Source organism: Camelus bactrianus, chromosome 11 (assembly GCF_048773025.1).
Source record: "Camelus bactrianus isolate YW-2024 breed Bactrian camel chromosome 11, ASM4877302v1, whole genome shotgun sequence".
Classification (NCBI taxonomy): Eukaryota; Metazoa; Chordata; class Mammalia; order Artiodactyla; family Camelidae; genus Camelus; species Camelus bactrianus.
This window is the reverse complement of record NC_133549.1, coordinates 77,981,436-78,006,781: the sequence shown is the minus strand read 5'-3', so window position 1 is coordinate 78,006,781 and position 25,346 is coordinate 77,981,436. Positions and strand designations below refer to the sequence as shown.

The window sequence follows — 25,346 nt, the reverse complement described above, 5'->3', positions numbered from 1 at the left end:
CAGGGACTTTGCCGCTCTGAGCCTCAGTGATCTCACCTGTAGATTGGGGATGAGAACCCTATTCTCAGAGGGTCTTGTACTGATCACCAACTATGTGAGCAGGTGAAAGGAGGACAGGGCCTCTGTGTGGTTGGCCCCGCTCCTCCCCTCTGATCTCTGAGGGCTGTTATCATCTCCTAGGGCAGTTTCTCCCTCCACCCCTTTTTATCATTGACTGGTCCTGATTGTGTGAAACTGGGAGGCAAACAGCCCCTTATCTCCACATCCAACTGATGCTTTTTCTGGCCTTGCTGCCCTTCTGCAATGAGTTGTGAGGTGCTGCTGTGCCCAGGCCTGGCACTTGGCAAGTTTAGACACATGCAAGTTCCCTTCCTCTCCTGGGATCTCTGCTTGGGACTTCTGCTCTCCTGCTCCCTGTCTTGTCCCCTTCACCTCAAATCCTGGCTCTCCTTCTCTGTTTTCCAGATGAATGTCTGGGAATTTGGGGACCCTGCCCAAGGTTGCTCAGTACATCAGTGGTCAATCCAAGGCTGTGCTGTCTCCCTGCCTCATCTGAAGGAGCATGGGGCAGTCCTTGCTCCTAGCCAAGTCCTCAGAAGCATCCCCAGGAGATAGCACCTTCATCCTTTGGGGTGACGCAGTGCTAAATGCACCGTGACACCCAGACAGAGAAAATCAATCACAATTTCATTTCATTGCTGCATAAAAGAAGAGGTTTACAGGCAAGAAAAATAGCTCATGGAAATGGGTGTGCCCATGAACAGGGTGATCTGATTCATTAGGGGCTGTGTCTAGCTGGAGGCCTGAGTCTGGGGAAGGAGTTATCTGCTAGGTGACCCAGTGCTTCAGGCAGATGCAGGTCCCCTACTCCTTGCGCCTTGGGAAAATGGGGTCTCAGCTCTGAGAGGCTGAAGGCCAGGCTCTACCTGCCTTGGGATGGGATGAAATGGGATTGACTGAGCCTCTCACATTCATTTCACAGAGTGTCTGGGGTCTCCACATTGAGACCTCAGCTCTCAGCTCAGTGGGAAGGGTGACACTTGGTTATCCCATCACAGATGAGGAGCGAGCTGAGTCTGAGGTCCAGTGAGTCCTGGGGCCCCACCTCACCTGTGGACACCTGGAGCCTCATCCCTCTTGAGGACAGAAGACATATGACTGGCTCAGAGTGTGATGCGCAGAGTCAGGGTGGGTCAGCTTCCTGTGAGCTCCCTGGTGGCCAGGGGGACAAGGGATTCACCCCTCTGTCTTGACTCTCTATTGTGAATAAGTGGCTTCCTGGCTTCCCTGCAATACCCACTAAAGACACAATGGTTGACGTGTCTCTGGCTGCCCAGGGCCACCTTAGGACCCTGCTCTGTAGAGACATGTCTGAAAAGTAATGAACTGGCCTCAGCATTCTCCCACCAGGACCATTCTGGCGACTTCCATCCTGGGCCCTCCACCAACTCCTCCTTCACATCTTGCCCCCCTCCCCTCTGTGTTTGTATACATGCTTCTACCTCCATGCTTTTACATTTGCTGTTCTCTAGGTTTGGGATGTGCACTTTCTTCCTTAACTCAGCTCATGTGCTCATCTCAGCCCGTGTGGAGCCCACTGCAGGGACCTACTGCAGCAGACAGCAGGGGCGGGAAGGCCTCTGGGTGGTGGTGGGAAGGACAAGGGGCCTCTGTGGTGCTCCACATCCTGGGTGTAGAGCCTTGGCAGTGACTGATCAGGGTGTGGAGGCCTGAGTTCTGCTCTGGAGAAAGATAGCCTGGGGTTTGGTTCCCTGCTACTTGTCCTTCCTGGGGGAAATGGGAGCTCCCTCAGTGCAAAAAGGCCAGAGTCATGGGGCCCAGGGCTGGGGAGAGAAAGGAGAAGCCTCCTCAGGCCTGGTAGTGGGGAAGCAGGGATCCCAGCATGCAACCTGGGAAGGGCCTGGGCCAGCTTTTGGGCTCTGGAGAGATTCATCAGGATGGAGGTTTTCAAACTTTAGACTCTCAACAGCAGAACCCTTTCCTTATACACAACGGACTTAGAGCACACAAGTTCAAGCCTGAAGGAAGTGGGGTGGGGCTAGAGCCCTGGAAGCCAGGACCTCCTCTGAAGAACACCCTGGGCCCAGGCTGGGGGACACACACACCTGGAGGACCACTGCTCTAGGAGGAAGTTGGGACACAGGCTGCCCCAGAAGGCCTCGGACTGAGATGACAGCTCAGGGTTCTTCCTGGTAACTGAACCCTCCTTTTTGCTTATGCTTGGTATTTGGTAATGCCTCTGTGCAAACTCTGGCCTGCCTCTTCTGCCTTTCAGAGGGGCCTACGGAAAGGATGGACCTTGCTGGACTCCACAGGGCCAAGGGGAGCCCTGGATGTCAGCATGAGAACGTGGGTGGGCTTGAGCTGGGGTTTGGTGCTGCCACCTACCCTGTCAGGGAGGCCTGGGTCCAGGGACCAGATCTCTGAGGTTCTTGATTGGTTTTGCAGAGGAAGCAACTTCTCACACAGGCAATGTTTTAGATTATCCTGGTTTTAAGCAGACTGCACACTCTAAATGGGCCTCAGTTTCCTGACCATAGAATGGGGATAGAGAGAGATCCCTGCCCTGCAGAAAGAAGGTGCTCTTGTCTAGAGAGGAAATGCTATGTGTGGTTTCCTTCCTCCTCATTGGCCTGTGGGGCGTGGCTCCAGCAAAAGGAAGCCTCCTTACCTGGGCTGTGAGGCGTGGGCTCCTGCACTGTGCCATTGGCAATGAAGTAGACAGAGTACCTGGGGAGGCTGGGTGTGGCCAGGGGGTTGGGCCTATCAGTGGGTCCTGCCTGGGAGTCTGCGGCAAGGTGGGTGCAGGGAGGGCACCTTCAGTTTCATTCACCCCACCCTCAACGTGGAGAAAACCAAAGACTAAATGAATAGAAGCCTCAAATACTGGAATGAGGGATGCAAAAGATTGCTGGCCTGGGAAATTGAAAAGTAAAAACCCATGAGGCTAACCAGAATAAAAATAAAGTAAAAAATACGGTAATATAAAAGAAGATGAAATCAAATAAATACACACTGAGAAACAGTAAAAATGAGATGAAAGAGATTGGCAAGAAGGGGTAAGGAAGACAAAGCAGAGATGGACAATTAACATACAACAAAAGACCAAAGGCAGCGACTGAGGGGAAGGATGAAATAAGCAATAAATAAGTGGGGTTTTTTTTTGTTTGTTTTTAAGAAAAACCCAGTGGGTTAAGAGAAGAAAATAGCAGTGGGGTTCTCTGAGCTCAGATTCTGGCAGATGCCGGTTGTTTGGAGCCACTGGGTAGAGCCCAGCTTGGAACTGAAGACACAGGGCGTAGAGCTTGGCTCTTTCTAAGATGCTGGCTGGCCCCTCCCTGGGGGGTGACCCCAGGACTTGGGTTGGCTTCCTCCTTGTGTTCTCAGGAGTGCTGTCTTCTGTGAAAGCCTGCAGAGAATCCCCCAAGCTGGGTCTTGCTCTCTCTTGCAAGTGGTAACCATGCAGGTCTGAGCTGAATTATCTTAGAAATCCTGGGTGGGCTCTATGCTGGGGAGGGAGGGAGGAAGGTAGAGTATCTGGTCTGGTTTGGGGCTTGCTTAAAGGAGCATGACTGGGGAGGGGTTACCTCTTCAGGGGTTGGGCAGTGGTGGTTCTACATGAAGGAGACAGCACCCCAGGGAATGTGCCAGGGCAACAGGCTCCTGGGAAGGTCAGGACTCCAGCTGGTGCTCCCTCCGTCCAGTTGGGATGGCTGGGATGAGAAATGAGATGACAGAGAAAGGAGAGGTCTGCTTTATGGGATGACAAGACTCCAGGTGATGAGGACTGTGGCTTCCAAGGGGACCACCATGCGTTGTTTTTGTCTTGATGTTTCATTTGCAGGTTTGATGACAAAATACTGGCTTACAGTAGTGTTTTAGTTAAGATTCCTGATGGGCTCAGGTTATCTCTTTGCATCTCCTTTCCCACATGGAAAATGGGAATACTATCTTCTAATAAGATGTAGGGTGTTGAGCACTGTGCCTGCATATGGTAAATGTTAAATAAATATAGCTAGAATTAGTGTAACTGAAGATCTTTTTAGAAAAAGCAACCACTTGTGCCGGCTGAACTCCGTTCAAAAGGAGGATTGATTGACCCACTTTTAATTTCTGTGACTACATCTTTGTGGAGTGAGGAGCAAACCAAGAGCATTGAGTCCTGGGTCTGCCAGTAACTCACCTGGTAACTTGGGCAAGTTACTCCTTTCTCTGAGCCTCAGTTTTCCCCTCTGTGAAATGGATTTGCATCATATGATCCAGAGATTGCTAATCTCTCTTCTCCAGCCATGTTATTAGCATTGGGGTGGACTTGTTCATCAGGTAGAGTTGCTTCCCCAGGAGTCTGGTTTGGGGGAGACAGCTTTTGCAGTCCCAGAGGTTATCAGGTCTTAAAGGGACTGGGCTGGCCAGGATCAATAAGTAATTAAGGATTTGATGAGCTTGACAAAGCCCCAATTATAGCCAATGTCCTTGGAACCTGGTAATCCCAACTTCAGGTGGCAGAGAGGATTAAAAGAGTCTTGCCTAGAGGTAGTGGGGCATAGCACCCCAGTGATCTCTGGGCCTGCCTCCCAGCTCTAGGAGAAATCGGACCTGTGCAGAGTGCCCCTCCTGGCTAGTCAAGGGCTACCCAGGCCATTCCAGTCTAGCAGGGAAAACTGGCTTGGCTTGGGAGTGTAGGAGGATGAGCACCAGGAGATGAGCATCTTGGGATGGTGAAGGACCCCACACTATGGGAGATGGAGAGAAAGGTGGTACCCAGGACAGGAGGTTGAGATTTACTCAGGCCAAGAGCTTCCAAGGGAATGCCAACCTGAGTCATAGCCCTCAGGTCCCAAACTATAGGGAATCTCATCATCCAAACTAGAAACTGATAGAAATCTCAAAACTGTGTGTGTGCTTATAGGTTGACTTCTTAATATTTGGAAAGGGGCTTGAGACTGGTCTCACTGCAATCATGCTACCTCTATCTAGCATAATAAATATCAAGAAAAACTTCTAACTGGGTTAGAAGTATCACATGCCTACTTTACTAACATACTGCAGGGGTCCAAACAAGTGTGTCTGAGGAATCCCTGACCCTGTGGCTCTTGATCTCAAGTTTGAGCCCGTAGAGGGTGAATATACTACCATCCTTCTGAGGTGGAGACAATCCCCATAGGAATCAAAATGTTATATAATAAAATCCATCCTTTATTTCCCTTCTCTCTACAACTGTTCAGCCAGTGCATGGTAGAATTCCCAGGGAATGAGAATGGAGACATGGAGAGTTTGTAGAGCCTGAGTGGGGCATGTTTTACAATTCAAGGCCCCTAAGATGGATTTCTTGAGGAAGTGCCTTTGTGTGAGCACCACATCCAGCTGGACAGCTTGGCCTCCAGCATGCATGGTCATTTTTCTCTTTCTGTCCACTGGCCCCCTCATCCTGGAAGTCGCCGTACCAGCCCATGTGGCTCCCTGCTGTTTCTCCAAATCAGCTTCTCCTCTCCCCTAGGCGCCTCTGCCCAACTGAGTTAGTCCTATCAGCCACTGCAAGGGCTGCCTCACTGCTCTCCAAGCCTGCACTGGTCCCCTCTGCACCGCCTCCTCCCCCATCTTTACACACACACACACACACACACACACACACACAATTCTTTTTCTTCTTGCCTTGGCTGGCTAATCAGCATTCAGTGCCTGGAAGCCTCCCTTCCTTCTCCCTTGGTAACCCCCACTCAGCCTTTAGAACTGTCACCTCTTCCAGGCAGCCATCCCCTGGCTCTTCCTCCCACGCTAGGTCACAGCCCAGGACGTGCCTGTGCGTATATTGCACTCAGGGTCCTTGACACCTCTTTTAATGATCTGTTTAGGTGTCTGCCTCTCCTTTGAGTGGGGAGTTCCAGGAAAGCCTCTCTGAATCTCTCACGCCCAGCGCAGGGCCCTGATCAAGGCAGAGGCCTTGGGGGCAGGCCAGCAACAGGGCTCGGGGTGCTCCTGGGCTCGCTGGAGCAGCCTCTCCTAAGAGGCTCTGCCAGGCGCTCCCAGACCGAGAGCTTCATTGGAATCCCGGTCTGGGAAGGCTCAGTTGTCTCCCCGAAATCTTGAGTGTGCCACGTGCAGCCCACTCTGTCTGAAACTTGGTAGGGTGGGTGGGGGCGATGGGGCAGGGTGGCTACGCGTCAGGCTTGCCACCTCCTTCCAGGCTGGAGCCCAAACACCTTAACGCTATATCTGATGGTGGCGGCTGGCCGGAGGCATCCATGGAGCAGTGGAGAGAGCCCCGCTCTCCGCTGGCTACAAGAAGCAAGCTCTCCGCCTGGGCTTGCGCGTAAAGGCTCCGTGCAGGGTCGGAGTCTGAGCACGCGGGCCGCTTGGAAGGCTCCTCACGTCCAGGCGCCTCGGTCACGGATGCGCCGGTTTCCGGCCATGAATTGGGCTTCAGAGTCGGAGCCTCCTGCCCGACTCCCGGCTGAGCCCAGGGCAGCCGGGCGGGGGATGGGCGCCCGCCAAGGTCCGTGGGGCCAGCTAGGGTTCGAGCCCACAGCCGTGGCTCTGCTTCTGGACGTTTGGCCGTGGCGGGTCCCCTTTGGCTCCCCTTGCATCCTGGTGCCTGGCTCAGCGTCCTGCCCCATCTTTATCCTGCTATCCTTGGCCAGGCTCCGCGAGGGGCTCTTTGCCCAGGGCGGGGGTAATGGCGCGAGATGCTCGGCGGCTGAGGTTGGCGGGCGCCAGGGGTCTCCGGGAACCCCCGAGGGCATTCGGAGGCAGATCCTTCTTCATCCTCTCCTCCCTGGCGAACGGGGCCCGAGACCCTGGGCCGCCAAGTCTCTGCGCACCGCAGTCCCGGCGATTCCCCATCGCCCTGCCGGCCTCAGAGCGTCGCTCCAGCTGGGAGAGAGGGGCACCCGGCGCCCCCTCCGAGCCACGAGCGGGAGAGCGCCGCGCTGCGAGGCAGAGGCTCCGCAGTCACGTGGTCGAGAGGAGGGCGGAGGGGAGGGAGGCGGGCAGGGAGGGGAGGGGGAGCAGAGCCGAGGGGGAGGGGGAGGGGAGGGGGCGTCCTCCGCAGTTCGCTCCTCGCCGGGGCTCAGACACACAGCAAGCCCGGAGCCGCCGCGCCGGCCCGGCTGCTGCTGCCACCGCCTCCGCCGCCTCCGAAGCCTCCCGAGCCACGGGAAGCGCCCCCGCCGCCGCCGCCGCGGGCCGCCCCCGCCGCGCCGGCCTGGACTCGGGCTGTCGCGCCGCCGCAGCCACCACCGGAGCCGGAGCGGGAGCCTGACCGCGCTGGGCTGGGCTAGGCTGGGGCGGGCGCAGGGCGCAGGGGCGGGCACGCGGGGGAAGACGCACGGGCGGGCTCGGCTCTCCCGGGGAGCGGCCCGGGACTGCACCCGGACCGGCGCCTCCCCGCTCCGCGCTGCCCTCGGCCTCGCCCCGGGCCCGGGCGGATGAGCCGCGCGCCCGGGGGACATGGAAGCGCTGACGCTGTGGCTTCTCCCCTGGATATGCCAGTGCGTGTCAGTGCGGGCGGACTCCATCATCCACATCGGTGAGCGCGGCGGGCGGCGGGGTGGCAGGGCCGAGGCTGGGCGGGGGCCCCAGCGGCGCGGGGGGCGCGCGGCGTCCAAACTTGGCTGTTCCCTGGGCTGAGGGGCTCGGCGGGCGGTGCTCCCCCAAAGGGCCGCGCCGCGCCGCCCCGCGGAGGAGATGTGCATGGGCCGCGCCGCGCTCCCGCGGGCTCCCGCTGCTCCCCGTGGTTCCAATCCCCCCGCGGGGCCCGCGGCTTCTGCCGACACTTCGGGCTGCGGCTGCGGGGAACCTGAGGCTAGACGCACGTCCAGACCCGCGCCCGTGGCGGGGCCGTCGGCGGGGTAGAGCTAGCCCTTACTCTCAGCTCAGAGCAGCGTGGGGGCAGGGGGCGGACAGGGCCCGGGGTCTCGCCAAGTTGGCAGGGCAGGATCAAAGAGGCCCGACCGGAACCGTCCGTGAATGTGGGTGGGTGGGTGTTGTCAGCGTGTGTCGCTTTGTATGCACCTGGCACCGTGTTGGTGTCACTGTGAGAGGGCGTTGGGGTGTGTGGGGCCATCCAAGTCTGTGTTGGTGCGTGCACGACTGTCTGTCAGCCTGTCAAGAGTGGACACTGTCTGCCTGTTTCCCTGGTGTGTGTCTGTGTATTTCTTAGTGTATTTGTGGGAGTGTGTGTGTGTGTGTGTGTGTATCTGGTTGTGGCGATGGCAGCCTAATCCTGGACAGTCCCAGAGTTTCCCATGGCCCAAGTGTTGGGGGCTGGCAGATGGCCTGGGTGGTGGGAGCCAGAGGAGAAGCCTGGGCAGCGGTGTGTTGGGGCAGTGTGTGTGCGCGCAGGCTGAGCGGGATTTGACCAACGGAGGGAGAACCGGGAGAGAAGAGGAGACAGGAGAGGAGGAGGGGGCCGGTGGATGGGGAGTGTGTGGGAGTTGGTAGCAGCATGGGAGAAATCCCAGGAAGTTGGGCCGGGTTAGGGGATTGACAGTGGTTGCTTTTGGGGAACTCTTCTGCAGTAGCCTTTCCGGAAGTTGGGAAAGACCATCGAGCCCAGAGAAACTGGGGGTTGGGAGGTGTGAGAAGGCAGGAATGCTGGGACAGGCTAGGCAGGGATGTGAGGGGTGGTGAGGGACTAGGCCTGGGCTTGGTGTGCTGCAATTCCCCCGGCAGGGGCCGAGGCCAGTCCTGCTTCCCAGTGGTGGGTGGTGGTGGGGGTCGCTTGGGTCTTGGGTCTTGTGGTCAGCATTGCGGCTCTGGGTATAGCATGGAAGGGTACCTCCCTCCTCCTGCCCAGCCCCCAGCTCCCAGTATCACTGGGCCCAGCCCTGGGACTATGGTGAACCTCAGGCCTGGAGGAGAGGAAGGACTCCAGAGTTGTGCAGGCTGCAGGGCCAGGCTCTGGCGAGTCTGATGGATCTCAGCTGCAAGTGCACGGAGTCAGCCAAGGCGGTGCTAAGAACGCAAAGGGCCAGCCGGAGGCTGCCCGGGAGGAGATGTTCATGGTTCAAGAGCAGCTCCTTCTGGCTCCTCAGCCTTGCTGTGTCAGAAGGCAAGGTGTCCAGGGACATTCTCTTACCCACTGGACCCCCAGTGTACTTGGAAGAAGAAAAAGCGGGGAGGGATGGAGACCAGGAGGCAGAGCCCAGGCAGCCAGGCTGGGACTGAGCTGCCTGTCATCAGTCATCAAAAGCCCCTACATAACAAAGCCCCCTGACACAGGAAAGCCACTGTGGACCTGCTTGCTCAGCTCCATGCCAGCAGGGAAGAAGAAAGTCATCAGTCAGTTTTTGGGATGGGGACTGGGGTCATTGCCCTGCGGGGGGATTTTCTGGCTCCTAGGATGGCACTTACGGGGCCATGTCAGGGCATTTAGGAGCTGCCTGAGGTCATGCCAGCTTGGCTAAGTCCATTATGTGGGGGCATGGCTGGTACATGAGGTGGCTTGGTTTTGAGACACTTGTGTGACCTGGCGGCAGCATGTATCATGTGCATGTGTAACTCATGTCAACTGTGTTGGCATATGGGGGCGGGCATATTTCTGTGCTGGTGGACTGAGGAGAGCCTTAAACTATCCTATCTGGCTGGAACTCCAGCCCAGAACTCCCACCACCTGGCAACCTGCAGTCCTGCCAGCACCATGACCCAAGGGCCAAGGGTAGGGGTGAGGTGGGGAAGGAGAGCCCCTCTCTAGGCCTGGTCTTGACCCCTCCTCTCCTCCAGGTGCCATCTTCGAGGAGAACGCGGCCAAGGACGACAGGGTGTTCCAGCTGGCCGTATCCGACCTAAGCCTGAACGATGACATCCTGCAGAGCGAGAAGATCACCTACTCTATCAAGGTCATCGAGGCCAACAATCCTTTCCAGGCCGTGCAGGAAGGTGAGTGACCGGCCGCAGTGCCCAGGCTGGGGCCGGGGCCCGCCAGGCCGCGTAGCACTGGAGACCCGCGGGGTTGCGAAGGGCTGGGCCGCGCGGGGGGCCTCCTGTGCCCCTGGGCGGTCGCGGTGCTACGCACGGTGCGCGCTCTCTCCCCGGCCCACCAAAGCCGGAGCGCGGGGAGTGCTCCGCACCGCGGGGCTGGAGCGGAGAGCTTGTGAGCCAGCGAACTGGGCTCCTTGCGGGGCGTGTCCCGGGCTTATGCGGCTCGTTTTCAGCTCCGTGGGCTAGTGTGTGTGCCCAGCGCTGGCGGCGCAGGGTGTGCGGCTTAGGGCCGTCTTTGTTGTTTTTGAGTGTTTGTGGGTGGGCGTGTCTGCGCGCCCGGTATCTGGGGTGGTGCGCCTCTCCTGACCTGGATGGGCTGCTGTTTTCTTCGCTGCCGACCGAGGCGCGTCTGGCGCTCAAGCCCGTGGTCTGTCCTCTCCGGAGCACAACCCCGGACGTCATGCGACCCCTCTGTGCCTTGGCCCGCGTTTCTCGGCCTCATTCCTTCTCCGGCGTTTGGAGAAGCCACGCTCTCTCGCAATCCTCACCATGGGCGGAGGCTTCGCTGCCTGGGCCGGAGGTGGGCGCTGTTTGACCAGGAAAGGAGTGAAGTTGGGCCAGGCCAGGCTGCGGGGAAATCCTAGCCCGCGCCTGGGCCTGGGCCGGCGTGGTCCAGCCTCTGCCTCGGCCCGCGGGGGGCAACAAGAGTGCCTGGCTAAGCGCGTTTGAGAACGAAGCCCCTTAGCTTTTCCCTCCTCTCCGCTGCGCTCCCTCCCACTGGACGTGAGCCTGGGTTCTGGGACTTGGGTGTCTCCCCCATGATGCCTGCTTTCTCATCAAGGCTCTGATACCTGATATCAATGCCCCTAATACCTGCCCAGCCCAGGGCCCCCTTCCTCTCCTCTGCCCCTAAATCCATGGGTTTGACTCCAGGTCCTTATACCTGGAAATATTGAGGACAGAGGGCACCGCTGGTGGCACAGGGTACAGGGATTTCTCCCAGGAGGAAGTGACAGGACAGTGGGTGTACTGTGGAGGTGGGCTGGCTGAGGGCTCCAGGAAAGTTTTCTCTCTCCCCCCTCCCCCAGCCCCTCGCCCCAGAGGCCTCCCCCTGCCCTGGGCTATATGTGGCTGCTGGTCTTTTGGGGACCTCCAAAGATAGGGTGACTCAGTGAAAGGTCTAATCCGAGTCTAGAAGTTCGGTGCTGGGGAGAACTTTGTGCTGGAAGGAGGTTTTGGGGAGCCTTCTATTCTTGAGTGTAGCAGAGGAGGAAGACGGCCCAGCTCTGGGGCCTGAAGGTCCAAGGATGTCTTGAGGTAGTTGTAAAAACCTGGAGTCCTGAATGTGTTTTGGGGGTGGTGGTGAGTGGGGTGAAGCTGGTATTGTCTGTCATGGAAACTGCTGCTCCCAGATGTCCACTGATGTTCACTGAGATACGGGAGGAGGAATCCCTGTCCTTCTTTGATGTTAGATCATGCCCGACCTGCAGTCCCTGTCCCCACACACCCTGCCTCTGGATGTCTTTCTGGGTGCCCTTATTAGGAGAATTGCCACTGCTTGGGGTGGGCTCTAGCCAGGGGAGGACGGGGCCTCCTTAGGCGGGGAAGACCCTAGCTGGGGTGGGGATCTGTGGTGACCCAGGCTTTTCCAGTTACACAGCACAGTTTTCACAGTGTCTCTTGCTCCCCTGACAATGTACACACACACTTGTCTCTATGGACATTCGTTCTTTTTGAGCTCAGGAGCTGAAGACTCAGTTGGGAAGCACATATTTCCTGCTCCAGGGAGCTCACAGTGTGACAGCGATGCCACCTGTGTTCGCCATGGTGTTTTGGCCCTTCCACCTTCTCTGTTGACATACCTGGTTTCCGCTGACTTCCTCTCAGCTGTGTTGCATATTCCATGCTCACTCATTTTGCTCCGAATAATGCTGATCTCCATGCCCCTTCCCTGCCCCGCAGCAGGTCCCCAGAGACTGAAGATAATGCCTTTGCCCCGGGTTACAGTCTCAGGCAGGTAACACACATGGGTGAGCTGGGCAGCTGGGCCTGGAAGGACCCAGAGTGTGGGGTCTGGAGAGGTCTTCTCTGTCAAAAGCAGCAGCTGTTCCACAGCTTCAGCTGATTTTGTCATTTGGGAATGAAAATCCTAGTGTTAAAAATGTGCTGATTTTTTTTTTTAAGAAGAGCCCCAAATCTGGACATTAGTGTAAAACCTGATTTCTAACTGTTGTCAACTGATCAAACAATTTCAGCAACACAGTACAAGCCAAAGAAAATGGAGCCATGGCCATTTAGCCTTCAAGCCCTAATGCAGTTTTGTCCTGGAGACACAGGGCTCTACCTGGGGCCCTTTTCTGGGTCTCAGTTTCCCTCTTTGTATAACTGGAAAAATGTCTCATTGGGAGGGTATAGCTCAGTGGCAGAGTGCATGCTTAGTGCACAGGAGGTCTGGGGTTCAATCCCCAGTACTTCCATTAAAAAAACAGACAAACAAACAACAAAACCCTAATCTCCCCCCCAAATAAATAAATAAAATATAAAAATTGAAAAAAAAAAATCTCAGGCTCTAAGGATGGGTGGCTGACACAGTCACAGGAGGGTGTGAGAGTGCGTGTGTGCACATCCGAAACTAGAGAGCTGGATGCTGGTGGCTGACAGTTGTCTAGGCAGAAGAATACTGACCAGGGGTTGTTGGGCTGCCCTCTGCCCGTAGGGCATATGCTGGTTAAAGTTGGCGGGCTTTCAACTGAGAAGCCACGTGGGCAGAAATCCACATTGTTATCTGTGACCTTTGGAAGCCCTGGGATGTTACCAGGTATGGGAGGAGCCAGCCCCTCGGGGGCCTTCAGGAGCGTAGAGCAGGGCACCAAGGCTCCTTTTCCCTGGCCTGAGGCTTGGCTAGGTAGGTGTTCAGCCCGCTAGGTGTCCTCTGTGCTCCGTAGGGTACTGTCCATCCTGTGGCTTGGCCCTGCTTGATAGATACCTCATCTCTCTCCTGGGCCTGGACCGTTAAAGAGCAGCAGAACATGGGTAGTAGGCACAGTTTTGCTGGGAAAGGAAAGGACTTCTTGGCTGGGGAGTGGCCAAGGCTTAGGGCAAAGGCAGACGGGTTCAGTCTCCATTGTGGACCCCCTGGTGGAGCTGAGATTGAGCTGAGGCTGCCCTATTTTGGCCAGAGAGGCAGCACCATGCAGGAAGTAAGAGCTTGGCTTCTGGAGCACAAGAAATTGGACTCAGATCTTGCTTGCTTCCTGTGTAGTGTGATCCTGGGGGAGGCCTGGCCCTGTTCAGAGCTTCTGTTCATGAGCCTGTTAAGAGGGAGCACTCACAGTACCCGCCTCCTGCGATTATTGGGAGGATTAAATGAGACGTGTATGAATCGTCTGTGGAAGGCTTGCGGTAGGTGTTCGGTAAACACTAATTCCCTCTCCGTTCCTTGACCAACTGCGAATCCATCTCAGCTTCTCTGGAGGCTGTTGGTATTTCCATTTGTTTCACTGCTTCAGCTAGTGAATTCCTTGAGAGCGGACCCTAACTGACCTTTTTATTTCCAGCTTTTTACTTAACTTTTTTCCTCCTGATTATAAAAGAAATGCCTTGCAACAATGAGCGTGAATTAATTTAAAAATGTACAAAAGGAAAAGGGCAATGCGTGCTCATTATCTAAAATGTGGAAGGTACAGGGAAGCAGCAAGAGACAGAACAGAATCATTCTACCACTGTTATTTCCTTCTAGTCTTTTTTCACTAGTCTTTTTTCACTGACTGAATTTCATAAGTGCTGAGAGATCCTATCCTGTTCAGTTGTATATTTTGAGTTTTTTAATTTTTCATTTATCATTGGCTTTTTTGGAAATCCCTATGAACTATTTGTAAACATTACTTTTAATGGCTTTGTATATTTTTCAATATTCAAAACAGCTTTTTTAAAGAAAAACAGTGGAAACATTTGTGCTGAGATATGTTTAAGTATTTAATGAAGAAAACAAGAAACTCAGCTTTGGCTTGCTGGTCCTAAGCTTTATACCTGCAACTTCTTCAGGCTGGTTTTGTACAAGCTTCTTACAAACTACCTTTAGAGGCAGTTGGTCTGTTGAATGTAAAAGATTGGATCACTTTTAATACAATATGCATTTGGTGAGGATTTAAAGTTAGCAAATGATAAACGGAAGTGATGTTTAAAACTCTAAAAATGTTGTATCTCAGATTTAGTTGGCAAAGTCCGTATTAACAGTAAGTGTGAAAATTTGTCTTCTAGATACTAGAAGAGATACTAATTTGTTAAATAAAAAAAAATTTCATATTGCTTTAAAGTGCCTGCGAAGGAAATGATTACATAAATGCATAAATGCATAAAAGAACTGGCTGAACACGAGTCTCCTCCGTTCCCAATATTACCTTTTACTGTAAGTAAAAGACTTCAGTTATTGACTATGCTGTAGATACATCTGTCATAGAGAGGAGAGATAACAATTTAGGGAAGAGGAAGAAAAAAGGAGCGTATGTGAGGCAATATTCCTTTTAGTTACAATAAGCACAAAAGTGTTTCAGGAAGACAAGGTAAAAACCATCCAAGTGTAGCTTGGTGTTCACAGAATAAACCAGTGAAACAATGAAATAAAATGAAAAGAAAGTGCAGTGAGTTTGTTGGTGTCTCTCTGATGGTCTTGATTGTATTATAGTGGGCGCTCTTAGGTGCCCTTCCCCTCGTGCTCCATGACATCTGCTAGATGGTCTCCCTCCTTGACACGTCTGGTAGCTTCCTCGGCTTCCCTTCAGAATGAGAGGTCCCGCTGAGGTTGAATTTTTGTAGCCCCTGCTGGCAGACCCATTGTTCTCTCTGGGAAAGGCTTTCTTTGGTCCCTGCCGGGAAGACACTGCCAGCATCTCCCTAGGTGTGACCTTAGTGTCATTAAAGACGCTTGCAGGCCCACCGCCACCATACCCATCCACTCGGCTGCATTATTTTTTCTCTTGGTGCTGGAACAAATTTTACCACAAATTTGCTGGTTAACAACGGACATTTATTATCTTATAGTTCTGCAGGTCAGAAGCCTGACGTGGGTCTCACTGGGCTAAAATCAAGGTGTCATCAGTGCCAATTCCTTCTGGAGGCTCTAGGAGAGAATCCATTTTCTTGCCTTTTCAGCTTCCGGAGGCTGCTTGCCTGCCTTTGCTCCTGGCCCCCTTCTTCCATCTTCAAAGCCAGCTGTGGTGGGTGGGGTCCCTCTCAGGGTGGGTCCCGTCTGTCCTCACACCTCCGCTGCCTCTGGTTCTTCTGCCTGCCTCTTCCCCGGACCCTTGTGATTGCATCGCCCCCCCCCCCCCCCGCCGATAATCCCGGCTGATCTCCCTGTCTCCAAGCCAGCTAATAAGCAACCTTAATTCCACTACAACCTCGATTCTCCTTTGCCATGTAGCCTGGCATGTTCCTGGTTCCGGGATGAGGACGGGGATGTCTCTGTGGGCCTGTGGGTGCCTGTTGTGGCCAGGGCGTGCTGTGACCCTTCCCTTTCTTCGGCACGGTTGGCTGCCCTCTTGCTTACTGGCTGGCATCCTCTTGTCACTTGGGGTGTATGGCCATGGTTCCCTGTCTATCAGACTCGCTCTGGAGGTGGCACACTGTAAGCCTGCAGGCCTCTACAGACTTACCTGTGCTCTCCCACGACACCCTGACTTCCTTCCCTGGGCCTGGAACCTGTCTGTGCCTAAGGAAGATCCTAGAGGAATGTGCTTTGTGAATAGCCAGACTGTTTCAGTCTGTGCCACCCATGCAGGGCCATGACCTCTGTTTCTTTGAGGTTGAGTTCTCCAAACCCCCTTCCTCTCCCCATCCTCCACCCCATTCACCTAGAGCCCAAGGCCGGGGTCCTTTCAGAGGTAAGGCTGCCACCCAGGGGCTCTTGCCTGTGACGCTTCAAACCAGAAGATGGCTGTGGCTGTGACTGCAGGTGCTGATGGCCACTCAGTAGAGCTGGGCTGGGGACGGACGGGGAGCCATCTGGTCCCCTCTCTGGATTTCTTACAAGCCTGTGGCTCTGTAAGGGAATAACTGCCCACTTCCCTCATCTGAACTAGCAGGCTTCAGAGTTTCCCCTCGTTCTAAGGTCACACACAAGCGTGCACACAGAGACACACACACACACACACACACATTTTATAGACTCTACTCCTGCCCTCCCCACATCCCCATATTTTGGTTCTAAAAGCTCCCTTTCAGTATCTCTAATGCCATGTCCTTGTCCCCAGATTGGGAGGTTGGATGTAGCTGGCAGTGAATAGGTGGGCAGCCTATGCCAGGCATGTGGGGAGGAGGCCACGGGTCTAGTGAGACACTTGTCCTCATGCTGCCTCTGAGCTGCCATTCTTCCCCTTCCTGGTGACATGGGAACTTTAACAACGTTCCTGTCTAGAGCGGAGTGGGGGCCATTTCTCCAGGTTTCTCAGCCCTAGGTGTCCTCCTTAACACTCAAAGCCGCATTGTGGAAGGGCCAACAGACTGTAGTTGCCAGGTCAAAAATCCCCTAGCCTTGTCCCCTCCAACAGCCATCTCCTCTCTTTGCACAGCCTTTTCACTACCCAGAAAATGCTGTCACCTAAAAACGTGGAACAGTGAGTCTGTGCTGCTTATTTCCAAACCATTTCTAACCCAGCCTGATCCCTGGATGTGAATCATTTTAGACTTGACAACCCAGGGAAGAGCCAGTTTGTCCCTACTCTTTGGTTTTGTTCTGTAGTTCCTTTTGTATCAGTCAGGATAGAGTAAGTTATGCTGTCATAACAAATACTCTCCAAGTCTAGTGGCTTTAGCATAGCACTCATTTATCTCCTGCTCATGCTACTTGTCCATCGTCGGTCAGTTAGGAGCTTGGCCCATCATGATCACTCAGGTTACATATTGCTAGTTGCTATACTAGAGGGAAAGAGAGCTCTGGAGGGTCTCCGCCTGGATGTGACACATATCACTTCTATTTATAACTAGTCATGTGGTTCCAACTAGTCTTAAGGGATCCAGGAAGCACAGTCCTGCGATCTGCCTAGAAGGAGGAGAACGAAATATTTGGTGAATGACACAAATATCTACTACCCAATTCACATCAAAACAGCCCTCCCATTTCCTTGCTGACTCATTAAAATGACAACAATGAAACAAACAAAAAAAAAAACCAAAAAGAATTGTAAGCACTGAATCCTGGTTGGACCAAATGCGTGGCTCCTGTCAGTTCCCCTTTGCCCACTTGTTTACTTGTGCCCCTGCTCCAGAAAGCACTGGGCAGCCCTTTGGTGTAGTGGGTAGTCAGGAACCCTGGGTCCCCAGCCCCGCCAGGCTCTCAGGAGAGAGCCAGTCTTGTATCTACCAATCCTGTCCTCTGTGAACTAGGGTCTAGACAGGCCCAGCTCTCAGATGACTTGGGCTCAGCGCTTCCTAAGTAATGAGGTGAAGATTGGCATTCCAGCTCATCTGGTGCTGGCACCAGCACCCATGGGCCCCTACCGCTGGGCTTCAGCAAGCCTGCACTTCCTGTGGACTCAGCAGGCCTCCCTGTGACCCTGTTTATTCTTACAGACACCTCCTGCCCCCACTTCCCACACAGCAGCACTTCTCTGTCTTTTGCTGCAGCATCGGGCTGGAGTGGAGACTCACCTCTGCCACGGGCTGTCCTGTGACAGCTCCCCTCTCTGGGAGTCTGGCCTCTCTCAGAGGCATGGGGCTCAGGAAGGCATCTGGGTCTGTGTTCCATATCCCATCAGTTGGGTTCTCTAAGACCTTCCTCCCAGCCTATGAATAGCCAGTTTCTGGCTGATGGCCACAGGCTGGGGAGAGAGAGACCCTGGGTTCTCCCTTCTGGGCCGGAAGCACAGGCAGGGTAGCTGGGAGGTGATTAGATGGCCCTCTTCTATCTGTTTCTGGGCCCAATCTGTGGGCGGGGCAGACTCCCAGCGGGTAAAGCTGGGAGCTGCCCACTGGGATCCAGGGCGGTCCTCATCCCAGGCTGTGCCTCGTCCTCCAGCCAGATCTGGGGCATATGGCCCTGACTGGCCTTGTCTACCAAGCTTGCTTCCCTTACATTAGTTCTTTGCCAGACCCAGCAGACACAGCCAGATGCTGCAGCTCTGTCTCTGCCTGCCCTGTTCCTGCTTCTGCTCCCAGCAGTGCTCGGCCTGGCCCTGCCGTGCCTCTGCATGAGAACAGACGTGGCGTCCGCAAGCCGATGGGGTGGGGGTGGGGGTTGGGCAAGAGTCTTGCTGCTGTCACATGCAGACTGGGGTTCCCGATCCTGCTCTGTGTCTCACTCTGGGCAGGTTACCACAGTTTTCTTGAGTGGAAGTTGGGGTTAATGACACAGAGGACCCTGGGACGGTCAGTGGAGGAAATGCACTAAAAAGCCCAGTTAAGGGCCAGGCACAGAGGTTGAGATGGTTGCTGTAGTGCCAACCTGAGTGGTCCCAGGGGACTCTTGGCCTCTTTCCACTTCCTGACCTGGGCTGGGCAGGCTCTCCCAAGCCCTGCCCCATTTAGGGGAGCTGAGAGTTGATCCCGGCCTTGCTGGTGTCCCAGAAGAGTAGGGAAGCAGGTTAATATTTATGATGTGACTCACATGGAGGCTGTCTGGAGCCACTGGTGTGGGCTGGGGCTCTGGGAACCTATAGCCCGTCGCTGCATGGAACTGCAGTCTTGCTGGAGCCTTACTGTTATGAGTGCGCATCGGGGCCAGAACACAGCCAGCCTGGCCCAGCCCCCGAGCAGCCTGCTGTAGAGCCCATAACTTGCTCTATTTGGCGGGCAGGGGTCAGGCAGAGCCTGGTTCAAATCCCAGCTCTGTGACTGATCTGCTGTGTGGTCTTTAAAGGTCGCTTGCCCTGTCCAAGCCTCAGTTTCAGTGTCTGTGAAGTGGGGCTACCTCAGGGTTGTGGTGATGGATCTAGAGAGGTGATGTACACATGGCAGGAAGGAGGCCACTGGTCAGCAGCTGTCCACTGGGTCGCCCAGCAGAGGTGTGCTGAGCCCTGTGCTGGGGTTAAGGGTGTGGGTGGTGGCACATTGTACCCTAAGTAGCCCTTGGTTCTCTCTGTGTCCTGGCTATCATTTGCTCTGTTCTCATGGTCCCTGGACAAGGGTGCATGACTCTCCTTGGTCTCTGGGCCCTGCCTGGGTCTACCAGCCCCCAGGTCAGGGCAGAGACATGGACCCCGCTGGCTAGACACCATCCTCCCTGGGCCCTTGGCTAGAGCTCTTGGCTCAGCCTGTTCATGTGCCAGCCCTGACAAGGCCTGAGCTGAGCCCCTGCAGGCTCGGCCCAGGCCTGGCCTGGCAGGCGGTCTCCATGCTCTCTCCTCCCCATGCAGCCCTTCTGCTCTGTGCAAAGGCAGAGGCATTAGGTCTTGCCTTAGCTCTGCTCCTGGACTGGGGCTGGGGGCTTTTTCCCCATCCTTTTGTCTAAGTACCCAGAGGCCTAGGAGGAAGGGTGGGGCCACAGTCTGGGCCCTAGTATGGGCTCCAGGCCCAAAGCTCTGAGACCTGAACTCGGCACTGGACTGGGCTTCTGGGGCTTGTCTCAGTGGTACCCATTTTGGGAGGCCAGTGCCAGGTGCTGAGGGGCCCTGAATTGGCTCAGCCCCAGGGTCCTGGCTGCCTTCCCTGTCATGGCCGCAGACATCAGGTGCTGCTCCCCCTCAGCCCTGGGTGATTCCAGGGCCCCTGCCCTCACTTGCCTCTCCCTCCCTCCCGGGCTCTTACTGAGGGGGTTGGCCCCCCAGGGCCTCAGGGCCCACACGTGTGGGATGAGATCCCTGCAGCTCCGAGGGCCATTACACTGGGATACACTGACCTGAGGCTCTCTCCACCCCTCAGCCCTTTAAATGTTTAAAGACAGCCACTGTGCCTGCAGACTTTTTCAGGCTTCACACCCTGCAGCCTGAATATTTCTCACTTGGTTCTCTTTTTGATATGTTGATTTTGTTCCTGCCCCTTTTAACACACAGCATCCCTGATGTCTCCTGACAAGGGATTTAACTTGCTGACCTCAGCTTTACCACCCATAAAATGGGGACAGTGGTACCTCCCTTAACAGGTTGTCTCAAAGACCAAATGAGGTAATAACAGTGGAGAACTTAGCTGGTGCCTGGCACTAAAGAGGCACTCAGGAAACAGGAGCCACAGTTACTGTCCTCGTGATGTCTGACCAGTGCAGAGGGAGAGGCATGGTCACTGCTGGTCCTGGATGCTCTGCTGACTCTAATGAAGCCCTAGTGAGTACTCCTGCTATGGGGTCTGGGTGAGTCTCAGGTCCTTGAGTCCAGGGCTTTTGCCCAAGAAAGGGTGATGCATCAGAGAACCCCTCCTGGAGCCTGTGCAGGTGACTGATTCCAGTGTGTGACTTCACACCTGCTCCTTTAAAGTCCAGCCTGCTCAGAGCTTGTGAGTCTCACTCATGCCTTCCAGAGGGTTGCCTCTCCTTCCCAGCCCTGAGCCAGCCCGCAGGGTGTCTGTGTCTCTCTTACCCACCTCCAAAATGCTCGGCAGGCTGGGCCTGGGCCAATCCCGCTGCTCGGCTCCCCAGCTTACTGCGTGGCTCCACATGGGGTCACTGGCCAGTATGCGTGGGACACGGCATCTTATCTGTGGGGAATCACTGATGTACCACTAACGGCTGCATTTCTGCCCCAGACTCCATCCTGTGTTCTGTTTCTACCCATGTACGCTCTATATATGGACTTTACAGAATCACAGCACATAGGGTCTTCTAGAGCCTGGACTCCAGGCTGTCCATTCCTCCTTCCTTCACTGTAGAAGCCTTGTGGGCAGTCACCTGGGTGGCCCCGGGAGCCAGCCCAGGAACCTCACTGAGGGGAGGAATGTGGAGTGCTTGGCAGCTGTGGTCTAGTACAGGCTCCTGGTGATGGCCTGTTAAAAAGCGGAGGCATCTCTCAATACCCATTGTCTATGGACCCCTGTGCCCAGGGCTGTGTGAGCATCGTCTCGGGGAGTGTGGGGGAGTATACAGAGAGCAGAGGGAAGCAGGGGTTGCTTCGGAAATGTGAAGGAACCTCGGAAGCTAAGCAGGGTTGGGCCTGGTTAGTACTTGGATGGGGGAAACGTGAAGGATTGGTAGCCGAGCCGGCATTCTCCCTGTTCCTTGCCTGCCCTCCCACTATGCACGTGACCCTCCCCCTATCTCAGACCTTTGTCCAGTTCTCACCACCTCCACCGCCACGTCCCCAGCCTCAGCCTGAATCCCTGTGGTCACTTACTGTTCCCTGCCTCTGCTCTCCCTTCCAGGCCTCTGTCCATGCAGCAGCCAGCGTTACCTGAAAAATTAATTCAGTCACCTCCCTCTCCTATTGAAACCCTTCAGTGGCTCCTTGCAGTACTGAGAATAAAATCCAGACCCTCTGTCAAAGCCTGCAAGCCACCAAGTACCCTGACAAGGGCTGAGCTCCCCTGCTTCACTGCCGCCACTCCTCTTGACATCTCTGCTTCAGCCACCTTGACTTTCTTCCTGTATCTCCAACAGGTGAAGCAAGCTCCCACCCCGGGGCCTTTGCACATGCTGTCCACCCCCACCTGGAAGGCTCTTCACATGATAGGCTCTTCCTCAGCCTCAGCTATTCCTCAGATCTCACCTCCTCAGAGAGGCTCCCCTTGGCTCCAAGTAGGGCCCCTCCCATTCCCTGACAAAGCCTTCTTTTCCTTCTTTGCCAGCTTCCCCACCTGCAATTATGTTATTAGTTTATTTGTGAGGAGCATCAGGTCTGTTGAGGGCAGGGACTCGTCTGTCTCATTCACTGCTCAGTTCTTAGAGCCAAGCCTGGTGTGCCGTGGGTCATGGGTGCTCAGTAAAAGCCCCTGGATGGATAATAGGACAGACGGACAAATGGGACCTCAGTTCTGTGAGGCCCCCTCAAGCTCAGGGTCTTGCCTTCATGCTCAGAACCACTCAGGGCCCCACAGCATGTGGGGCCTGCAGGCTTGTTGCATTTATAAGCAGCCCCGTCCTGCCACCTTGTGCCAGCCTTTCTCTCCTGGTCAGCTTCTGGATTTGAAGATCTCCCTCCTGGCAAGAAATGATAGGAGCTGATGGCACAGCCTCTCCCTGGCAGTGGCCACTTCCGTGGGGGATGCCAAGGCCCAGCACAAAGGCTACAGTCACAGTGGGGGTGTTTTCCATGCTCACCAGCTGGAGCGGGGAGTAGTTTTGGGGGACCCATTTGTGGAAGGTGTTTCCCCACCTGAGCTGTTCTGTCAGGAACTCAGGGCCGTTGGCCTGTTCATCCCCTCTGACGCGTGCCTGTGGGGCTGGGAGAGGGTGGTGAGGGAAGGGAGGTTCCCCAGGGGAAGCAGATGCTCGCCCTGGGCTCCAGGTGCTGGCCTTGGGGTCTGCGTGTGCTGATTGATGCCTGGGTGTTGGGTGTGAGCAAGGACTTGGGTTCTTCCAGATCCACTCTTTTTTTTTTTTTTAGTTGAAGTGTAGTTGATTTACAATGTTGTGTTAGTTTCTTTTGCATAGCACAGTGATTCAGTTATATACATATAGAATTTTTTTCACTGTAGGTTATTACAAGTTAGTGAGTGTAGCTCCCTGTGCTCTACAGCAGGACCTTGTTTATCTGTTCTGTATGTAGTAGTTTGTATCTGCTCATCCCACACTCCCAATTTATCCCTCCTCTCTGCTTTTCCCCCTGGTAACTATGTTAGTTTTCTGTGTTTGTGAGTCTCTTTCTGTTTTGTAAAGAAGTTCATTTGCATCTGGGTTTCGATTCTTGTTTCCCACCTGGGAATCCTCTGGTGTGCTCGGGAGCCCACCGACTCTGGCCTCAGTCTCCACATGTGTGAAATGGGGATGGGAAGGGGAAGGGGGAGGGAGAGAGGAGCAACTGGAAGTGTGGGGTCGGCGAGGCTGGCTGCTCGAGCTTGGAAGGGTGGGCACTGCCGACCCCCCCCACCCCCGCACCCCTGCAGCAGCTGGTGAGCGGAGCCCATTTGCAAAGATGTAGCCGCCAGCCCTGCCACATTGGCCTCTGAGGAAGCAGGAATTAGAAGCCTCCTGGTGAGCCAGGGCTGAAGGGGCTTTGAGGCTCTGCAGTTGTTAATGATGGAATCCTCATCAGGAGCAGCCCGCAGAGCGTGGCTGAGGGTCTGACTGTGTTAGCTCCTGGAACGTCATTAAAGCGAGGACAGTGGGTCTGTGATGAGTATCAGCGCCCGCTGAGCAGTGCTGGCGAGTGCTCCAGGGGAACGTCTAGATGGCGGGGTGCAGCTGGACAGGGACTACATGCCAGCTCTGCTCCAGCCTTGCCTCTGGGACATTCTTCAGGAAGCCCTCCCTGGCTACTCTGTTCCCTGAGGGGGCTGGAGCCTTCTCTTTGAGGCCATGCCATCCCGCCCATCTCCCCACATGTCTTAGGGGTTGCCTGTGGGGTCTGGGAGCACAGGCACCATATGTGTTACCTCTCAGGATTCCCAGCAATGCAGGGCCAGAGCAAGTGTTTGTTGAGTGGCTGTGTGACTGTACCTGTGGCATGTACATGTGTGGGCCTGCAAACACACAGGAGTGCTTGCCTGTGTGTTCAGGTGAGCTCACAGACAACACCTGCAGATGGGCTGAGACCCTGGTGGTGGGTGGGTCCAAGGGTCATCTGCTTAGAGAGCCCCTTCCTGTCAGGACCCCACTAAGACAGTGACAGGGAGACTGAGCTATGGTGCCCTGGGGTGTGTGGAGAGTTTCTGCCTCACATGTCTGGGAGGAAGCGGTTGCCCCCATGTGTGCTTGTGGGACTGCTAAGTTGGACCATCTGAGAATAACACCCCCGAGCCTCACACCAGGGAATCCCGCCGAGGGTCTGAAATCTCCCTCTATGTTAGTTATATTAGTCATATGGGTGTCAGGAACAACTGTACCAGCCTAAGCAAGTAGAGATATTTATCAGGCCATATAATGGAAAAGGCCTCAGGTTGTGTAACTTCAGGCATGGCTGGATCCAGAGGCCCAAATAGTACCCTTGGGACGTCGCCTCCGTTTCCTCACCCTGTCCCTGCCTTCCCGGGGGTGGGCTTCCCTCCCAGGCAGCCCTATCCGTTCAGAGCCCCCAGAGGCTCCCAAGGTCCCAGAATTGCTGCTCATGGGCCTGGCGGGGAGACAGTCTCCTCCGGATCAGTCCTGGTGCCAGTGGAGTGGAATGTTCTGGGGCCGCCCCAGTCCGTGGGCTGACAGTGAAAGGGGCAGAGCGGACATGGGTGGGGTCACCTGAAGAAGAGAAAGGAAGCTGGGTCCACACAACACCAGCGTGCCCTCCGCCTTCTGTTTGCTGCCTCCGGAAGTGAGAGCGGTCATGCATCATGGGGCTTCTCTGCCCATCCCCAAGGTGCTCTGGGGATCGGGGTTGGACTGGAAGCTGTGGGGCCACACCTGGTGACTGGACAGTGGGCTCCAGGAGACCTCAGACCTCGAGGACTTGAAAGCTCTCTGGTGCAGGTGGGGTTAGGAGGGAAAGAGCCAGGCTTTGAGCTCTGTGCTGTGCCCATGGGGGCAGGGAGGAGACCTGATGAGGGCTGGGCAGTGTGGGAAGGCTTCCTGGGGGAGGGACACATGCTGGCCCAAAGGTCAAGAGGCTTTGAGTAAAGGAACTGAGTGCTTCAGGCATGTAGGAAAGAGTGAGCCGAGCTGTGGGTGGCATTTGTGGCAGTGAGGGAAGTGTGGGGACCAGCCTGGTGGGGTGGGGGTGGGAAGAGGGGAGGGAGCTTGGGATCTGACCCCCTCCCCTCTGGGTGTCCTGAGGGTCCCCGTGGTTGTGGTGTGACCAGAACCTCCCTTCACACCCCTAAGTCCTGAAGGGAGGAGGACCTGATGGCGAGGAGGTGGAGCACACTGCTCTGTGGCCTCCTGCAGGTCCTGGGGTGTCTGCGGTCCTTCCCCTCACTGTGTGTGATGTCAACGTCCTGTTTCCAGGAAGGGGGTGGGGCGGTGGGACTTGGCCTTACACACTGTGCCCCAACTTTATATGTAGCCACAATCCATAACCTTGGCCCCAGACTCAGCCTTTTCCACCTGGGAGGGTCTTTCCTATCCCCACACCCTGTTGTGTGCAGGGCTCTCTGCTGCCTTCTGGATGGCTCATTTGTGGTCACCCCTGAGAGCTCACTCAGGTGCTGAGGGAGGGGAAGAAGTCCTAGGTTGGCAGTGAGAGACCTGGCTTTGCCCCGTACTCCAGGCCAGCTCTGCTCATCCTTCTGTCTGGTAGGGACTCTGCCCCAGGCTACCATGGACCCTGGGGGGCTGGGCTGACCATGGAAGAATTAGGAGTGCAGGAGGCAGCTGCCTTAACAACAAGGGCTCCCGCGTCCTCCTGGGCAGTTTTTGTCCTGCTCTGAACCACTAATTGAATAGAAATCCTCCACACCATGAG

General features: G+C 55.3%; 1 protein-coding gene across 4 annotated transcripts in view; it reads left to right on the top strand.

Moving 5' to 3' along the window:
- Positions 1-7,085: 7,085 nt before the first annotated feature.
- Positions 7,086-25,346, top strand: part of GRID1 (glutamate ionotropic receptor delta type subunit 1) — a 627,303-nt gene continuing 609,042 nt past the window's right edge. For 2 of the 4 annotated variants that reach the window (XM_074374325.1, XM_074374329.1), the window contains exons 1-2: positions 7,086-7,546; positions 9,742-9,897. In XM_074374325.1, the coding sequence (XP_074230426.1) occupies positions 7,468-7,546; positions 9,742-9,897 (235 nt within the window). In that variant the 5' untranslated portion in view covers positions 7,086-7,467. The remainder of the gene's footprint in view (positions 7,547-9,741; positions 9,898-25,346) is intronic. The other 2 variants (XM_074374324.1, XM_074374328.1) reach the window with 1 other exon arrangement.